The sequence below is a fragment of the Mauremys reevesii genome, linkage group 15 (assembly GCF_016161935.1).
Source record: "Mauremys reevesii isolate NIE-2019 linkage group 15, ASM1616193v1, whole genome shotgun sequence".
In the NCBI taxonomy this organism is placed as follows: domain Eukaryota; kingdom Metazoa; phylum Chordata; order Testudines; family Geoemydidae; genus Mauremys; species Mauremys reevesii.
The window spans coordinates 42,708,500-42,727,625 of NC_052637.1; the positions used below are offsets into that span (position 1 = coordinate 42,708,500).

Genomic DNA, 19,126 nt, shown 5'->3' on the forward strand with positions numbered 1-19,126 from the left:
TACTTTTCCCTGACTAGACCACCACAGAGCCAGGGACACACCAGTCATGAATCCAACAAAGCAGTACAAGTAAAATCCAATGAATAGCTAAAAAGCCATCAAACAAGAGAAGCAGGAAAATGGGGAGGGATGTTAAAGGGAGACACATGGGAAGTAAGACTGAGCTGTAAAAATTGCTAGCCTTTGGACATGTCTACCCGGACATTTAGTTTGCACCAGCTGGGCTGTGAATCTACCCGCACTAGCATCCTATTCACAGTTCACGTGGATCCTGCATAAACTGATGGTGCCCATCAGCAAGGTGCACATGGACAGTTAGCGGGAGGCCGGCAAGTGTGGGGCAGATTCACACCCAGCTCGCTGTGAATTAAATGTACACAAGCCCTTTGTTATATGGGTGGAAATACTTGTTTGACAAGTCACCAAGAACCAAGTACAGGCCGTGTTGGCTCTGACGGTATTACATAGGGTCTAACAGAGTTATACTGGATTAGCACCAGGGAGTTTTCAAGTAAACTATGCCAGACTCCTGAGATGAGCTACACAGGCTGAAAAATGAGAGCTGCCAGAGTTTAAGGCCATACTGGACCATTACGATCATCTAGTCGGACCTCCTGCACAGTGCAGGCCAGAGAATCTCACCCAGTGGTACCTGCATCAAACCCAAAACTGCTGGCTGTGCTACAGCAGATCTTTGTAAAAGACATCCAGCCTTGATTTACAGAATTCAAGTGACGGAGGATAATTGTCAGGTCACTGATGTAACCTCAGGCCTTGGACGGAAAGAGCATCCCCCCCTAGTAATACCCTAAGACAGGTTTCACGGTCATCCGGATTAGACTCCTGGGTTTGGCATTGTGCATGGCTGGGTGGCCTTTCTGCCTGCAGACTAGCTTGGTATTTTTTAAGTTCCAAGGTGATTTGAGTCTGATTGTGCCACTGTCCTGTACATATCAGATGAGATTGCCCACTCTTCTACCAACTCTCAACCCACAATAAATGACAGGGAGTAGGTGCTAAAATGGAACACAAACTTAGTGTGGTCACGAGTGCAACGTGCAAAGGGTGAGCAGCCAATCAAAGGGAAAGAGGAAATAGGTGAGCTATTCATAAAATCCAAATCGGGGAAGACATAACCACTGCTACAGCCAGTTCAGGGTAGGAAAGTGCTCAGTACACCCTTGTTCTACAGTCCTCTCCTCAGGAGCAAAATAAGTTAACTTAGCTCCATGCAACTCCAGTGGAGCCTCTGATGGACAATGTGGCTGTACTCCTCTATTCCACCGTTGGAGAATTATCCTCCATCTCTACCCTCTTGCACTGCTACTCCCCACCTGGCTACTCTAGTCATACTTAGCTCAGAAGAGCTTGTGTTGGAGGTTTATGTGGACAAGGGGAAAAGGAATCCCTTACCAGGGCTTGGTAAGACTCCACTCAAAGGCCCAGAGACTGTTAACAAGGATGTTACTGAAGGCTGAAATAGAACAACTTGTTCCACTTTTCCTATCCCTAGAAAAGGTTCCACCAGGGTAAGTTATTTCTACCCCCAGATGGGAATTCAGCACAGACCCACCTCGTGTGGTTGGCAGCATGTCCGACAAGCCCTGCCAAGCAGTCACCATCTCGGGATTCTTTTCCAGGTCTGCAAAGTTCTTCCACACTCTGATAGCACCGTCATCTTTAGGAGCATAGAAAAAAGGCAATGTCACTGCTGGTACAGATGTCACTTAGTTACTTGGGAGCAGATGGAGAAAGGAACAATACCCTAGAATTGCAATCATGGACTCCTAAATGGAATGAAAATATCACCTGACCTTCCAGGCCCCTTTCTGAATGATTTCTCCTACACCTGTTCATTAGGGTTCTTCTTCTCTCTAATCTTATGCCCATGCAACCAGGGGGTAAAGCCTTCTCTTTGAAACAGTTCATTTTCACTAGGACTTCTCTCTTTTCCTTCCTTTCTATCAATGCTGAAAACCAAAGTACTCTACTAAATAGAAAACACAACCCAGTACGAGCTTCACCAAAGTCCACAAGCCCTTCACACCAGCATCATGTCTCTTCTCATTTTGTTCCCCCCGCCAGCAAAAGAAAGAGAGATGTCCTAGAGGTCTCAGAATCCCTCTCACACATTTCTTAATTATGCCATAATTGCACACTTCAGCACTGTCTTTGAACAACAATTGAAAACACTCAGACCGTCAGCTTTACAACAGTTCCCTGGAAGAAGTAAATCCCTCTCACAGCTCCAGAGGCCGAAGAATGGAAAAAGCAGCACTTTGTGCTATCCTGCAATAGGGCAATCCATAGGAGTTCTTTTCCCAGGTGATTTGTCAGGGACAGGGAAGAGACTTGCAGAGAAATTATAATGTAAAAAAATATACAGGCAGGCCATACCCACTCTACAGCTAAACCTGTGTTAGTAACAATATTTGACAGCATAGTTGTAGCATGGTTTCCCTGTCTGCTGTGGACAGGATTTTCTTCCCATTAAAAACAGTGCTGACTGAAATTGTGTTGCCTCCACGGGTCATCTATACAATAAGGTTGTAAAATGGTTTGTAACTGTGTTGGGCGAGGACTCAACACCATTCATCAAATGAATCAGGCGGCAAACGAGATTGAAAATGATACCAAGAAGTGTTTAGTGCATCAAGTTCAACTCAAAACAGTTAAATTATTCAAACCTGCTAGCCATAAACTTCTCCCAGGAGCCTCCCAGGCTTGGAATTCCCATGGAAGGGTGAACAGACCATCCCCGTAAATGAGAGGGGAGGGCTCAGAACATCTCACAAGCATCTGAAGCCTGTAAATGCTTCCTCCCTCTCTTGCCCTTTGACCATTTGGTGACTGAGGCTGAACTCACCTGTGGCAGTCAGGAGCAGAGAGCAGTCTTGTCCATTCAGGTATTCCATTGCTGTGATCCTGGTGTAGCGAGGGTTCCCATTGTGGAAATAGTCCAGTTTCTCCCCCTTCTCCCAATCCCAAAAACTGGGAAAGGTAGCGGAATATCAGGTCAGATCAGCATTCACTGCACAAGCCGTAAAAAGCAGCTTTCCCACTAAAGTGCCATTAAAGGTTACATGCACTGGGTACCAATTTAATTTGTTTTTCTCCTTAAGAGTATTGAGTGTCTTTTTATTAAAGCCTTTCTATAACATCTCTGGCTTCTGCAGAGGAAGTAATAAGATTAATATCCTAACCTGTTACAAATCTAGTTATAATGAGGATTCTCTGCCTACTGACACAAAAGGCCACCTTATTTGTTTAACACAGGAGAGATGCAGACTTCAAAACCATCACATACTGCACCTAAGAGGAGCCTAAGTCTCTAGGGGGCTTTCCATGTCCCGCCAGCATGAGTGGGACCACGCGGGGGCGAGGTGTTCAGCCCAAGGCGGGGTGAATTGTGTGTTGCTCTGGAACAGGGCCGGCTTTAGGCCGATTCACCCAATTCCCCTGAATCGGGCCCCGCGCCGGTGCCTAAGAGGGCCCCGTGCCGCCACCTTTTTAATTTTTACTCACCTGGCGGCGCTCTGGGGGTCTTTGGCAGCATTTCAGTGGCGGGTCCTTCACTCGCTCTGGGTCTTTGGCAGCATTTCAGTGGCGGGCCCTTTACTCGCTCTGGGTCTTCGGCTGCATTTCGGCGGCGGGTCCTTGAGTGCCGCGGAAGACCCGGAGCAAGTGAAGGACCCGCTGCTGAAGTGCCGCCGAAGACCCGGAGCACCACCGGGTGAGTACGAATCAAGCCCTGCACTTGTTAAAGCCGGCCCTGATCTGGACAATACTAGCAACAATGCTGCTAGGCTGCGGAAGGAGCCCTACCTGACCCATCTCAGCTGGAAGGAGAATAGCTATGGAAGTGGATGGGGAGAATATGAGGACAAGCATATCATCCCCCCAACAAAGAATTCAGAGCACTTGGTATCCATCATTGTGGCTGACAGTCCTTACATGTGCAGTCATGACCCTGGAAGCCAATCTTTTAGGATCAGGAAGACAGAAACTCTTACCAGATGCTGTCTTTATCAGCTACTGCTATACATGGTGTGAATGGATGGAACTTCACCACGGAAGGAACGCCTGGATTCCTGTTCAGAAAGATTTGATCATCTAGCCGTGAAATACCTGGCAGGGATGGGGGAGAAGGGCACAGGGAGGGGGGAAATGAGAGAAAACCCAGACTCAGTACCTGGGAATCAAACCACAAAAAGGATATTGCTCTCTACTTTCTGTTCAATCCTCAACCCACACTCCCATCCTTCTAAGCTTTACACTTGGCCAGTCCCTTTGTCCCACCAGACTTTGTGCCTCCTTTCACACCACCCCTAACTTCCAACTAGCATATGCCAAACCCTCATCATTTTCTGCCTCCCAAAGCCTCCGTAACCACAACCTATCTGGTGATCAGGAGTCCCTTCGGGATGCTGATCTACTGGTCTAGCAAAACTCTTTTGCGTAGCAGCACCACAGACACCTATGGTGCTACGTAAACAATAATAGTTTACGGTGTTCTCTCCCTAAACTAGAATCCTTCACTCTTGCCATGTTGCTCAGAGACCTAAAGCTGTTGGCCTCCCCCAACTGGCCTATTTGGGGCTGAATCTCTTCCTCCCCACCCCACTAGAGAAGAAAACATGCCACCTAGGAGAGCCTATGCTGGAGATGCTTAGTCAGTGAGCTCTCTCCCGGACATGGGAGCTCATATCCTCTGTGAGACTGAGAAGCTGCACAGCTCTTCTCCCTGTCTCGCACTCCTGAAGTTATAGTCGGGCATCTCTGGCAAATTTTAAACTGGATGAAAGCTTTTCTCCACCAGACAGTGAACGTCAGCACCGTTCAGAGCAGTCTAGCAAGTGGGCTAGGTGTTCGCGGGCTCAGATCTCACATCTGGCCTTCGGTTCGTATCCACTGACGACACTGCTGTAATAGAGGGCTCCCAAGTCCAGAAGTGTCGTGAAATGATCCATGTCTACATCACTGTTGTAAAATGTTGATGGACCTTTCATAGGAAAGGGGCCAAATCCGAATGGGAAATGCTCACAAAAGCCTGAAACACTGCCAGCCGTTTACACACCAAGCTGCTACATTATTCTGGGCTCCGGTATGTGGAATCTATGGCCATCGTTTCACAAAGGTTTTATTTATGCAGGCAGAGTTACACAGTGTGTGACTGTAGGATTTCTGACTTTGAGAATCATCATCAGGATAAGCATGGTGGCATCATGAGTCATTGCAAAATTTCTGAAAACCCTTACAAGGTAAGAATCCAAATCATTGCCAACGTATGCGGCTATATCCACTCCACCTTAGGTACTAGTAATATCACCAAGGGTTGTGGCGGAAATGCAGAATCCTGAGCTGACAGCTTGTCAGCAGATAGACTCTATAGACTTCGAGATAGTTTGTTTTACAATGCATTGATTTAAGTCTATTTGAATTTGTTGTTAATACTTGGGATCTTGAGTGTGTGATTTTTACAAATATTTTGCATTTCACTTTCACAGTCTGGATGACAGAATCTGAACCTGTCCATGAAGAGATTCAAGCCCATCAGGCTGACACCAACCCCCCTCCTTTGTACTATCTGTGTTCAGAAAAGGTCCCTGACTCATCCCCTGCACTTTCCTGGTTTATGATATTCTGCCGTGGTAGACACCAGGCCATCCATTGTATAAGACTCAGGCCTGCCAGCCCTCCAGCTGCACATGAGAAACAGAGTCTCAGATAGCATCTTGCTCAGCAGATTAATGTTTCACACTGATCCTCTCCCTGCCAGCATCTCATATGAGAAAAACACCCAAAACTTTCTCTTCCATTGTGAGAGCATCTCTTGAACATGCAGCCACACACAGAACCACAGTGTAGGGGAATGACACAGATTCAACCCCCACTACTCACTGGCTAAGCAAGCTACAGAATGAGTAATAATATCAGGTCTCATCATAGCTATGTAAATTCCAGAGGCTGCTTTAGTGGGCTAAGCTGAATTCAAATACATTAAAAAAAAATTCTAGCTTGACTGCCACTTCGTAAATGCATAAAGAGTTATAAATAAGCAAGATCAGCTTTCAGCAGAGCACTAAATATATGTTAATGAAATATGAATCCAAGGCATAATAGAGGAACAGCCGTGAGTGTAAATGAGGCTGTACACAAAAGTGCTAAAAAATATAATGGGATATGAGGCATAAACAATCATCTCAGGAGCTCGGTGGAGTGAGGGAATTCTGGAGTCATTCAGATGCCTGCTAAACATCAAGAGGACAAGACATCATTCACCTTTGCAAAACAAGCTGGTTTGGCATCACTGTAACCTGAGTAGCATTTGATACACATCAAAAACCCTGACTGTGGCCTTTAGGCCAGGTGGGGACTCTGAAGTTTAACCTGCCACCCCTTGGAAAATGTAACTCACAATATCATCAGAACTTTACAGGACAGGAAGGAAAGGCCAAAACAGTAAATCAATAATATCTGTTAAGGGCCTCTAAATTATCCATTTTGTGCTGGACACTTTAGTACTTGAGGACAAGCCATCTCTGACAGGCAGAGCTACTGAAAAGTCCAGCTGCTGACTTTCAAGGCCAAGGCTTCAGGGTGAACACATGCATTTAAAATTGTGAACTTTGTCAATTCTTTTAAGCAGGAAAACCCATTCTGATAGCAGGTTCTCTCTCTCTCAAAAATCTTATCTCTTATTCTTTCCCACCCCAAGTTCAACTCAGATGGTTACATAAAATGACGATCATTTTTGGCTGACGCTGCTACATATGCCTATATTCCTTAGATAACAACATTGCATTTAGGTTTTCAAAAGGAAAGGAGAACGTCTACACTCACCACAAGCGGGTCAATCCCCTGAGCAGGAGTAACTACTAGCAGTAAATGAAGCCCTGTAAGCTTCAAGATAAATCACCTCTAGGGAAACACTTCACAGTTGAACAAGCTCCTATTCCCCTAATGCGACTCATGAAAAAGGCCAGTGACTAGTTAAACACGCTGGTCTCACAAAGGCTTTGCATAGTTTATTCTTATTTATTGTTTGTATTACAGGAGTGCTTAGAGGCCCCGGCTGTAGGGGGAGATTTTGGCAAACCAGTAAAGTGCCTGAAACCATTATTGCTAAAAGCAGCCAAGTCAGCAGGCCATAAAGGGGCCATCTAGCAAACTCAGCTTGACCAAGGCAGGAGGGGAGGGGGTTTGGGGTGCCACAGAAAGGGCAGCTTGACCCCGCGTCCTTCCTGATAAGAATTGTGTTGAAGTTGCTGATACATGCATTTTAGAAGAGCAGGAATGTCTATTGGGGCCTCAAGGCTGCAAACTCTGGGAAAACCCCACACCTGGTTAATCAATAATCAGAAGGAGCCTCTTGCTTGACCATTGAAACTGCTTGCTTAACAAGTTTTCTTTAAGGGACATGGCATTCTATTGCTAATGTATAAATAAGGGGGAAAAGTTTGAGGTAGGGGGACTCGTCAGGACTGGACTCTCCCTCTGGATGCATCTTGTGTTCCCCACCGGCAGACGGGCTGCCGCTGTGCCACTCGAGAGCCACACTCAGCTTTGGTAATTATCGAGGGCCAGGGGTGTTTTACTAACTTGTTGCGGACGTGTGTAAGTGCTTGAGACTAAGTAAAGTTTAGCTTTAAGTGAAAGCACTCTCGTGTTGTTCTGTTTGTGCAGCCATTGATCGGTCGGATAGCTGTGTCTGCCCTGATTTATTTCCTGACACCACCTTGCACAGAGTAAAAGTCACCAAGACCTTTGGGTTGAAAGAACCCCGGGTAACGCCCAGTGGTGAGGGGGGGGAAAGAAGGGGGCATAATGCTAGCTGCGGTACATGAGAAAAGTGTCTGAGAAGTAGAGAGCTCACCCTTCTGGATGATCTTCTGTGCTTGCTTTCTGACGCGGGTGTTGCGTAGAAACCGCCATTCCCTCTCTTTGCGGATCTGGCTCTCCAAATCATGCTCTTCTGGAATCTTCCAATAAATTAAAACATTAATAAAACGAAACCAGAGTAGCTGTAACTATGCAAACCTAACTCTCTCTCTCTCACACACGCCAGCCAGAATCAGAGATTCTTCAGCACATGCAACCCTACATCCAGCTGCCGACGGTAAACGGAAAGAGCACGCAGGACCGTATGATTTTAAATATTTGAGCATCTTTTTGACTGGACTCTTCTCATTGTTAGTAATCTTTTCCCTTTGTCCCTCTCCTCGACAGGTTTCCTGTATTTTGTCTCATCTTATTTATTTGTATTATAATGGTAGCGATTACACTCTCTGAGGAGAGAAACGAAGCAGGTCTCTGCAGGCAGACTGTCTTTCACTGGGAATACCACAGAGAAGGCAGGGAACTGGTCAGCCTGGAAACACCCGGCCAGAAAGAGGAGAGACGCAGATTGCCACCCAAGAGAGCTGATGGCCAGGGAGTTGGAAGCCTGAGAGTGGATGTTGTTGTTGGACCACAATGGGGAAATATAAGTGCAGTTGCCCTAAATTATGACACCAGGTAGCCCCTGCAATGAACCCATAGACAAACTGCACCTTACAAAACTATCCCAGAGCCAACCCAACTACTTTCCTCTGTCTAAATACAATATAGCTTATTTTGCAACTCATCAAAGCATCATATAACATTTCAGAGCAATGTATAAAGAAAGAATGGCCCTCTCACATAGGCAGAAGTTTAACACTTGTATTAAAATCTTCCTTTCATTGTCTAGAACTGACAAGAGGTGAAAGATCATATTAAGTATTTGATTTTTAAATCTCAAGGTTTTCAGGTTATCAATGCAGCACTGACTGACAAACTGACGGAGTGTTTTAGCTTCCCTTACTGGAACACGACAGCTTGCAAGGAACTTCTGTAACCCCTTATCTTCTCATCTTAATTACACACCGGTAGAGCTGGGCTGGAAATGGAACATTTTTGAGAATGCCATTCCCCGCACCCCCCTCATTCTGCATAGGGATGATACCGAGATCTTTTGACGTTTTTCTTTTTCAACAAACAGAACACACCTAGAGCCAGGCTGCACCCCAGGGGAGCCAAGAGCCCAGTAGTTAAGACACACGCTTGGAATGTGGGAGACCCAGGTGCAATGCCCTGCTCTGCCTGCATCAGACCAGAGGCTAGAACCTGGGTCTCCCATATCCCAGGAGAGTGGCCTGACCACGGAATGGTTGGCTATTCTGGAGTATTTCTCTCTCTCTCTCTCTCTTACCTTACCTGTCAAAAGTTTCACTGAAACTGGTACCTTCCCACAAGAAGTTTCAGTTTTGTCAAATCGGCAATTTCTAACAAAAACCATTTTGAGGGAAAATCCCACACCAGCTCGAGACACAAATCCCTCAGTCTGTGAAACTTTGGGGCAACTGAAATAAGATATACTCAATACCATACAACTGGGTCCTATTCTGCAGCCCCTCCTCACACTGAGTAGCTCTGAGGTTCAATAGGACTAAGTACTAACCAGGAGTATGAGTTGCAGAGTAAGGCCCACAGGCATACAAAGGGCTGGAAGGGACAGCAGGTGGTCACCCAGTACATCCCTGCACGATGAAGCAGGATTAATTATACCTAGACTGTCCCTGACAGATGTTTTCTAACCTGTTCTTAAAAACCTCTAGTGATGGAGATTCCATGACACTCCTAGGTCAACTGATTAACTATACTTACAGCTAGAAAGCTGACCTAATATTTAACCTAAATATCCCTTGCTGCAAACTAAGCTGATTACTTCTTGTCCTATGGTGGAAGTAGAGAACAACTGATCACCATCCTCTTTATAACAACCTTTTACATATTTGAAAACTTAGCCTGTATCCCCCAAGTCTGTCTTATCTAGACAAAACATGCCCCATTTTTCAACCTTTCTTCATAATTATTCCAGTGGAGTAACCAGAATCTTTGCAGGCTTGAGCTAAATGTTTAATTTATCTCTGCTCAGGTCTAAGTTAGAAATTTTTGTGGGTATAGTAATGTCACGTAGGTTAGGTCAACACTATGAGCGAGGGGTCTGATTCCCTGCTTGTGTACACGTACCAGCAGTACCTCTGATCCAGACAGCATGAGCATAAAGAGAAGTGTAGCAGGGGTAGCAGCAGTGAGGGCATGGCAGAGCTGTGCTGAGTACAAACCCACCAGTTCCAGGTGGCTAACTACACCGCTATTTCTACTGACGCTAGAGATGAAAGCCAGTGTGAGTCAGCATACCCAAGCAGGGGAATCACACTCCTAGCACACGGTGTGGGCACAGCCTTCGGGAGGCAACATCTTCTGTGACATTTTTATACTGGCAAAAGCTCTAACAGAGATGGAGTTGTAACTTATACCAATTCTTTGAGCACAACAAGCTATCCTGGCAAAACATTTTTTTGCCCAGGATAAACTGTGTCTACACTAGGAAGGCTTGTTGATATAGTTATGCTGCAATGAGCATTATTGGGTTGTGTATTTTTAAATATGTATAAGCCAAAGCACCTTTGAATTTAAAGGCACAAGAAATTCCTTTTATAAAAATACCAGTGAACGATGCACTAAAGGTTTTATTCAGAACTGCGATATTAAAACAGTAAATACAGCAGGTAAAGGGCTTTGTCCCTTTCAAAATTTCCTTTCTTCCCATCCTCCTCTTAAAAACCATTATCCATAGCAAGGGACAGATTCAATAAAGATGAAGACTGGGGTGACCAGTAAGCAGTGTGCACTGCCATGTGGGAGTCCCAGACTTGATACCAGTTCTGGTCCATGTGTTACGGGGCAGCATGCTCAGCTGCTGGGGCTAAGAGTGTCCCTCTCTTTCAGAGCTCTAGAACAGAGTTCTGCAGCCCAGCGATCGCGAGGGAGCCTCAGGAGGGGATTGGGGGCACGCAGGCCCCTCCCACACAGGCATTGTAGAAGAAACAAGTGAAAGGGACAAAGATGATTTTTCTGCCATTTGATGCATCCTGGCTCACAAAAGTTTGAGAACCATTGCTCTAGAACCACCCCTCTGGGCAATTAAAAAGCTGCAACGGGGGGCTCTGATGGGAGTTACACCCAGTGTATGTCAATGAAAAGGATAATTGCTGCTCAGGAAGGGGTATTTCTTGGGAGGGGGAGCAGAAGGAGGGGTAAGCCCTCCCAGACCCCCATTTTTTTTCCTAATGAAAAAGAACTTAAATAGCCTGACATTACTACGCACACTGTGTTCAAAACATCCCACACATTGGAAAGGACTCATAACAATGATTATTGGGCTGGATTGCCTTTTATTTTTTAAAAAAAACACCCAGGTTTCATTTTGCAGCAATCTAGGGTTTATTAGAAAGGAAATGACAAATGACCAAGAATGCAAAGCAATAAACAAACCCAGGATAAAATGCATCAAAGCATATTCAAGAGCAGAGATATTACACTTTAATGAAAATCCAGTTTCTGCAGGAATAAATTGGAGTAAGATCTAAAGGCCGTCTCAAGCAGGAAGGGGCAGGGGCGTGCACAGAATTCTAACTCCGTCCATTGGCACCCTGCAGCTCTCTCAGACTCGGAGTAGGAACTGTGTGTCTGTGGGGAAGCTACTGTCCCCTCCCCTGACAAGATACGGTGTGTGCAGGGCTCAAAGATGGGGCAGCAGATTAAGGGAGCATCTGGGCTTTTCAGCTCTGAAGAAAATGGACTCAGTACTTCCAAGGACAATACGTAGAAAGGTAATGGGGAACCAGCCCAAAATGAGCTCTCTGGCAGTGAAAAAGTGGGTGAAGTCATATCTTTTATGGGACCAACTTCTGTTGGTGAAAGAAAAGTGTTCCAGCCACACCGAGCTCTTCCTCAGGCCTGTGTAGCTCAGAAGCTTGTCTCACTCTCACCAATAGGAGTGGGTCCAATAACACAGTGGTTCTCAACCAGCGGTACGTGTACTGCTGGGGGTACGCACAGGTCTTCCAGGGGGTACCTCAACTCATCTAGATATTTGCCTAGTTTTACAATAGGCTACATAAAAAGCACTAGCAAAGTCAGTACAAGCTAAAGTTTCATACAATGACTTGTTTATACTGCTCTACATACTATGCACTGAAATGCAAGTACAATGATATAGTAAAAATGAGAAAGGAAGCAATTTTTCAGTAATAATGTGATTTTTGTAAGCAAGTAGTTTTTAAGTGAGGTGAAACCTGGGGGTACACAAGACAAATCAGCCTCCTGAAGGGGGGACAGTCGTCTGGAAGGTTGAGAGCCACTGCAATAAAAGCTATTACCTCACCCACCTTGTCTCTCTAACATCCCGTGGCTGACACGGCTACACCACCACTGCATATCTCACAGTGCCAGACACACTGTGTGCCTGCTGATGACACTGCCAGGCAGTGATCCCCCTCGGCAATCATCTTGCTGTGTGAATTGGGGGTGGAGGGAGAGCAATAGAGTTAAAGTCGCTGCATGCAGCCAGTACAAGGGGACAGAGAATGTGGCCAAAACAACGTTCCTTCCCACATCCCCATGAGGGACCCGCTGAGTAATCTCGCTGAGCCACTGCAGGACTTTGGCTAACAAAAATAATAAAGTACTCGGATGAGCTCTTAGCATGCGCACGTAACTGGGGAACTCCTGGATTACAATGCAAATGTGAGTGAGCAAGTGTATGAGCGAGACTTCCGCCTCCCGCTCCACACCCGAGTGGTGCTGAGCACAGACTGGGAAGGAAAGGCTGAAGGGATATATTCCAGAGAACACTCGCCGATCAGGTGATTGTCTAATCATTCATTCCTTTCTCCCCTTTTCCCAGCCAGTTTCCATTTAAGCTTTAGAAAATCTTCTAGTAAACAAAAGCCCAGTGTTGGCTTTTGCTCAGCTCTCCTGTAAGCAGAGCTCCCAGAGGAACGTGGGTGTCTGGAATAGTGTTACGTGATTAGGATCATGACACACCACAGATTTCTAACACCTCTTGGCTGCCACTCAGAAAGAAACCAATTACAATTCTGAATCCTCCCACAGACAAGTGCCATTCAAAAGCCAATGAAGTTGTTTTCTTTTAACTCTTTGCCTCTCTCTCAATGAGTGAATCGGTAGTTGGGGGTCAGGAAAAGAGGCTGACACTCTTCTACTAGAGCAAATACTACTACTGGATGGTCCATCCTGGTTTGTGTTCCTGCCACAATTTTATAAAGGGTTAATCTCTCTGCTGGGGCTTTGCATGACTGCCAAGATACAGTGCAGTGAAAGTGCTGAAGTTACGGCTAGGATTATCAAGAAGGATTTGTTTATGTAATTCTCACCTTCCAGAATCCTTTCCAGCCTCTACCCTCACACTATGTCAGTATCAAACAGAATGAATACTGGCTTCTGCTCTCTTTGACAAGGGGCTTCCATACAGCTGGCAAAGCCAAGGCTGCGCTGCATGATACATATCCAGGCTTGCACGAGGTTGGCAGATCAGCCTTTTGCCACAAGAACTTTCAGAGCTTTGAGCTGGGTCAAGTTCTCTGCAGAGATCCGAATTTCCAAAGCTGTCTGCTGTTTAACTCCCCACCAAGCAATTGCAATGCAGTGTTCTCTTTCTGAATTTTATTTGATAATCAATAAATCAAGTCCAGTTTGATGGTTTGAAACTGAGCCAGTGATTTATAATGGAAATTAATCCCTGCATTTTCAGAGCAAGGGCTATGAAGCAAAGCTAAACTCATAATTTAAATGCAATCAAGATGTGCTCGCAGTCATTTTCTATTTATTCATTACAGAAATGACTGTTTTTCTTTCCCCCTGTTTATGTTAGGAAGCAGCATCCCTGCATGAAGTACTAGAATGGAACAGCAATGTCCTTCTCTTCTACCTGCACTTGGCTCATTTTTCACTTCACTTCTTTAGCAGACTGAAGCTCCCAAAAGGCATCAGTAGCCAATCAGGGCTCTGTGTTCCTTAAAGCTTCAGGAGTGGCACTTCTAGAAGGAGAATATTTTACAGAATTCCAGCCAAGAACAGTAGTATCAGAATATCAAAGTTGCTTGGTTAAGCATGAAGAAATGTCAAAAAAAGTTGCATGTGGAACCTTCTCTCTACTCTTTGTGCACAACTACATACTATTTCTCAGTTAACACAATGCAACATAACATTTCCCTTCAAACTAAGGGCTTGTCTACATGTGCAATGTTACAGCGGCACAGCTGCAGCTAAACTGCTGTAGCTTCAGTGTAGACACTGCCTGCAGCGACGGGAGGGGTTCTCCCATCAGCATAGGTAATTCACCTCGCCAAGAGGCGGGGGCTAGGTTGAAGGAAGAATTCTTCTATTGACCTTGCGGTGTCTACACGGAGACTTACGTCGCTTACCTACATCGCTCAGAGTGTGGATTTTTCACACCCCCAGTGATGTAGCTGGGTTGATCTAACTTTTTAGTATAGGTCAGGCTTTAGATACCCACATGTAACTTCTCATAGTACTATGCACAACGCTGCCTACCCCAGTCAGACAGAGTCCATAAGCCGTATCACAAGTGCACAGCAAGATTATTTCATATACACTACACATTAAGTACAATTGCAGTCTAGCCCACAGCCAAAGGGCAGCCCAGGAGGGAGATTGTGATTAAGGGAATCAATCTCCCTCTAGGTGTCTCTGCTGCTCCTGGGACAGAGTAAGCTGTGACAGGTGGATGCTCAGCACAGCGTACGCTCATTTCCAGGTCCCTTCGGGAGGCAGGATCAAGGCTCTGCCCATACCCTGCACATTTGTGGGAGGGGAATGCAGTGGTAGTACATGGCATTGGCACAAAAGAGTACGGGGGGCTTTCTGTCCCCTCTTTTGCTTTGTGCCAAAGTGCAGGATGCGCCAAGGCCCTTTATTAATATATACACATGACTTGGAAAGAAGGGAACTTATTAACAAAACATCAAGGAGAAAAGATATACCGGAGCAGTATACAATGAAAATACAGGAAACAGGAATGGAAGCAAATTACACAAATGTCTATCTGAAGACAGTACATGGCAGGGCAGTGTACTGTAGATTCGCACCACGGCTTGCCATGCGGTAAGTCAGTGACACTAAGCACTCCTTATTCACACCCTACACACGATTATTATAATCTTTGTACAAAATACACCTCGTGAGGTATCATTTGAAAAAAAACAACTCACTGACCATGAATATTCTTGCGTGATATACACACCCAGTAGGTAGGTAGAGTTATGGATATATGCTGGAATTATGATTTAAGTGTGTTTAAACCAGGCATGTCAGGAGGAGTTGGTAGACAAGTCTTCCAGCACTGGAATGTGTATTTGATTCTGTGACCAGACTGATCTTCAGGCAAAGACAATGAAGGCCCATTTTTATATATATTAAGTATACAAAGCTATAGAACTAAGTGGGGGAAGAAAGGGCATGGAGCTTCCTTCACCACCAGACTCCATGTCACCTTCCTTAGAGCTTGAATAAACTTTACTTGCAGGGGTAACCCTGTGAAGAATCCATTTCAAAGGTTTACAGATCTATAAAGACGGGCGGCTGGACCTCCAGCGATAAGCAATTGAATCAACTGATTGTATCTGATGCTACTGTCTTATCAAAATATACAGAGTGCAGTTTTTCTGGGAGGTAATGACACACTGGTGACTAATATCACTGTGACATATATCCATTAACAATATATGAGGAAATACGGATACTTAACAACTTTATGCTTTAAAGTCTGTGACTAAACAAGGAGAAACAGGTCCCCTCCCCGACAAGAGAGAGGGCAGCTATTTACCAGCCTCCTGTGTAAATGAAGCATGGTGGAATCAAAACAATGGAAGCCCCATTTACATACAGGGGGATGGGAGGCCTGTCATAAACAGATAGTTAAGGGTTAAGGTCTCTTTTACCTGTAAGGGGTTAACATGCAGTACCTGATGACCACCTGACCAGAGGACCAATCAGAGACAAGATTTTTTCAAATCTCTGTGGAGGGAAGCCTTTGCTAAGAGACAGTCATGTCTCCAAGTTCTCCTGGAGTAGTTTCTAATTTTTAATAGTGAGTATTATTTTAAAATTAGATTAGTCTTTTGAGTTTGATTTCTTATTTTTAAATTGTGTTTTTGTTTTGTTTTGTTTTTATTTTCTTTATGTTTTGTTGCTTTTCACTTGAGAAAGGGAAGAAAGGGGGAGGATTCCAGAGATTGATAAGCTTAGACTGTATTGTATTGTCTATCTTGAATTACAGAGATTAGTTTTTTCTTTTTTTTATTTTTTTTTTTTTTATTTTCTTTTACTTTCTTGTTTGGTTGGGTGGGTTCTTGGAGGGGGGGAGAAAGGGGAGGGGTTTGGTTTATTTCTCTCTGTGGATTTGGATGGGGGGATTTGGATTCCTAAGGTTTTAGGGGAGGGAAGTGTCTCAATCCACATTTCCTGATTGTGGTGGTGGTGTGTTACTAGACTAGATCTAAACTTTTATTTTTAGTTTAGAGAGTCAGTCCCAGGTCCCATTGGAGCCCAACAGTTCCAAGGGGGGGTGAGTGATGACATGGTGGGTGGGGGGTCTCACTTTGAAACCCCCCAGTTTCAAGTGAGGGAAGACCCCTGACAAGGCCCACAGGAAGGGAAGAGCAGCATGAGGTACCATCAAGCCTCCTGAAACAAAGTCACCGAACTCTGGAAAATATAAGGAAAGACAGAAGCCATCCGTGGCTTCCATCACTAGACAGACAGACGAGAAGCCAAAGTCTCTGGAAATTGCATATAGGAGAGAAACCATCCTGAACAAAACCTGTTCCTTGCTAGATTAAGTTTTAGATGCATGTTTTCACTTTTATTTGCTTATAACTCTTTTTAACTTTACTCCTTATACTTGGCATCACCTAATCTATGTCTTATTGTTAACACGTTTGTTTTATTTTTGCAATAAATCAAGTCGGTGCTATGTTTAAAAGGTCAGAGTGTATTTACCCCAGTTAATAAGCTGCGGGTACTTTTGTGTCTTTAGAGGAACAAACAAACCATACTATTTCTCTGAACTGTCCAGGAGAGGGCTGGACACTTCAGGGCACACACTTCTGGGAAATTTGGGCCTGGGAGTGTGTTGGGGTCCCCTTGCTGGTTGTAACCAAGGCTGGTGAAAGCCAGAGACAGAACTGCTGAAGCAGGGTTGTCTAGCAGCACACAGATATGAGGGTGTGGCCTGAATGCTTATAGGCTGGTTGTAAGTGTCTCAGACTAGGTGCTACAGCAGCAAAGCACTGAAAGGCACCCAGGGTTGCAGGGCAAGTGGTGACAACTCCTCACTGGTCTGGTTTACACCCTGAATCCCATAGCAAAGTCTCCAGGTTGACAACCCCCGGAGCTGTGGGAAAAAACTGTATTTTATATTGTATCATTTGAGAAATTTGTTAATATGCACACAGGGGAAGAGTTAAGGTTGTGCATCCAACCTTAACATTAACATATTCTGACTTCTGAGTGCTTAACCAAGCAACCTAAAAACTCTCAAAGAGAGATTTTCCAGTCTCTTTTTTATTATTTTTTTTATGAAAGCATACAATGCTCTCAAACTATGTGGCTCCACACCACCGGAATATCCTGTCCTGTGTGCCTTATGAGATGTACACAATGGAGCGCCTCTCCTGTGCATCTGAGGAAGTGTGCAGTTTTTACCCTAGAAGATTCACAGTGAACAAACCTCCTGTGAAGCTCTGCATTGCTCGTTCACTGCACACCTTACAAGATGACTAAGGAGACAGCCAAAAGCTCCTCCTGCAGAGTCTTTCCCTCATCCACCACTCATGCTTGGCAACTATTTCACAGAATAGGTAAGTTAGCTATGTACGCACACCCACTGCTGCCTCCTGTAGCTATGGGCACTACAAGGTTTGTGCTACTGCTAAAGTTTACTGGGTACTTGAGGAGTGCAACCTTCAAATGGTCAGAACTCCGTCAAATCAAAACCTGAACACTCAAAGGCATTTCTCCTCAGTGAGCAGGTCACAGTCCAAAACTCACCTTTCTACTGCCAGCTATTTTGGTCCTTGAGCAGTTCGAGCCCCTTGCAAAAATATTTTTCAGAAATAATGAGGAACTGATTCTTTCCTCCCCTACCTGCCTCCTTGTATTAAGAGAAAAGAACTGATTTTGCTCAATGCCCTTCCCCCACACCCAATCATCTCTAGTCAGATACTAAGCCCAGAAAACTTCATTCTGAATGATGAAAATGAATCCCTGAAAACAGGGGGTTAGAATGGAAACCATTATAGAACTCTCACTATCACAAATACTACCCTCTTTCTATCATGTCGGAAAAAGGATGGAACCATGTGACTGATGAAATAACCATAGTACAAATTCTGTTTATGAACACAGTTCTTTTGCGGTTCTCAGAACATCCCAATTTTTAGGGAAAAACACCCAACAAATTATTTGGGCCTAATGGATGCAGAAAGAGGCTCTGTGTATTCACATGATTGACTCTCAGCCCATTTCCCCTTATATTAAATTAGTATTCATGGAGCTTCAAATTTTTCTTTTTCTAAAAAAAAGAAAAAAAAGAAAAACAATTTTGTTTCATGCATGTGATGTCCTCAAGCTCAAATAATCGCTCCCCATACACAAGCCAATGTTGCTTTTTGACTGGCTGTCTACAGTGATTTATTATATTAATAAGACACCACTCTTGTGAGCAACTATCCTAGAAAGTAGACAAATGTTTTTAATAAGCATTGAGACACAAAACATTACCCATTTTTAAATGGCACTATTAGCCCCAATTCTCTCTCTCTCTTTCCCTTTATAAACTTACTTACCATTTTCTGCACTTAGAAATGAGACCCTGAAACTCATCTTGACCACAGCCAATTTTTGTATAAAGCCCAAAAGCTTGAAGTTTAATCTGGCAACTAAACCCCATAGGTCAGAAATATTTCCCAATATATTACTGGCTTTGCTGCTGCTGTTGTCAAGAGAAAATTACTTACACTAGCAGTAGAGCTGATGAAGCACTGAACCAATGATTTTATTTCCTCTTAGTGATTCACATAAAAAAAAAATTAAGATACTTGGAAACCTGCCTACAGTGTAACTAGTTTCATAAAATACAGACACACAGCCAATTAGCTCACACTGTTACCCTATATTGATATTTAAAAAACAAAACAAACCATGTGCTTCAAGA

The 19,126-nt window shown here is 44.4% G+C and overlaps 1 protein-coding gene across 4 annotated transcripts in view; it reads right to left on the minus strand.

Moving 5' to 3' along the window:
- Positions 1–19,126, minus strand: part of RPTOR (regulatory associated protein of MTOR complex 1) — a 273,244-nt gene that overhangs the window by 27,752 nt on the left and 226,366 nt on the right. For all 4 annotated transcript variants that reach the window (XM_039501518.1, XM_039501520.1, XM_039501519.1 and 1 more), the window contains exons 25-28: positions 7,877–7,982; positions 4,014–4,128; positions 2,867–2,991; positions 1,574–1,678 (exon numbers count right to left, since the gene is read on the minus strand). In XM_039501518.1, coding sequence (XP_039357452.1) covers positions 1,574–1,678; positions 2,867–2,991; positions 4,014–4,128; positions 7,877–7,982 — 451 coding nt within the window. The remainder of the gene's footprint in view (positions 1–1,573; positions 1,679–2,866; positions 2,992–4,013; positions 4,129–7,876; positions 7,983–19,126) is intronic.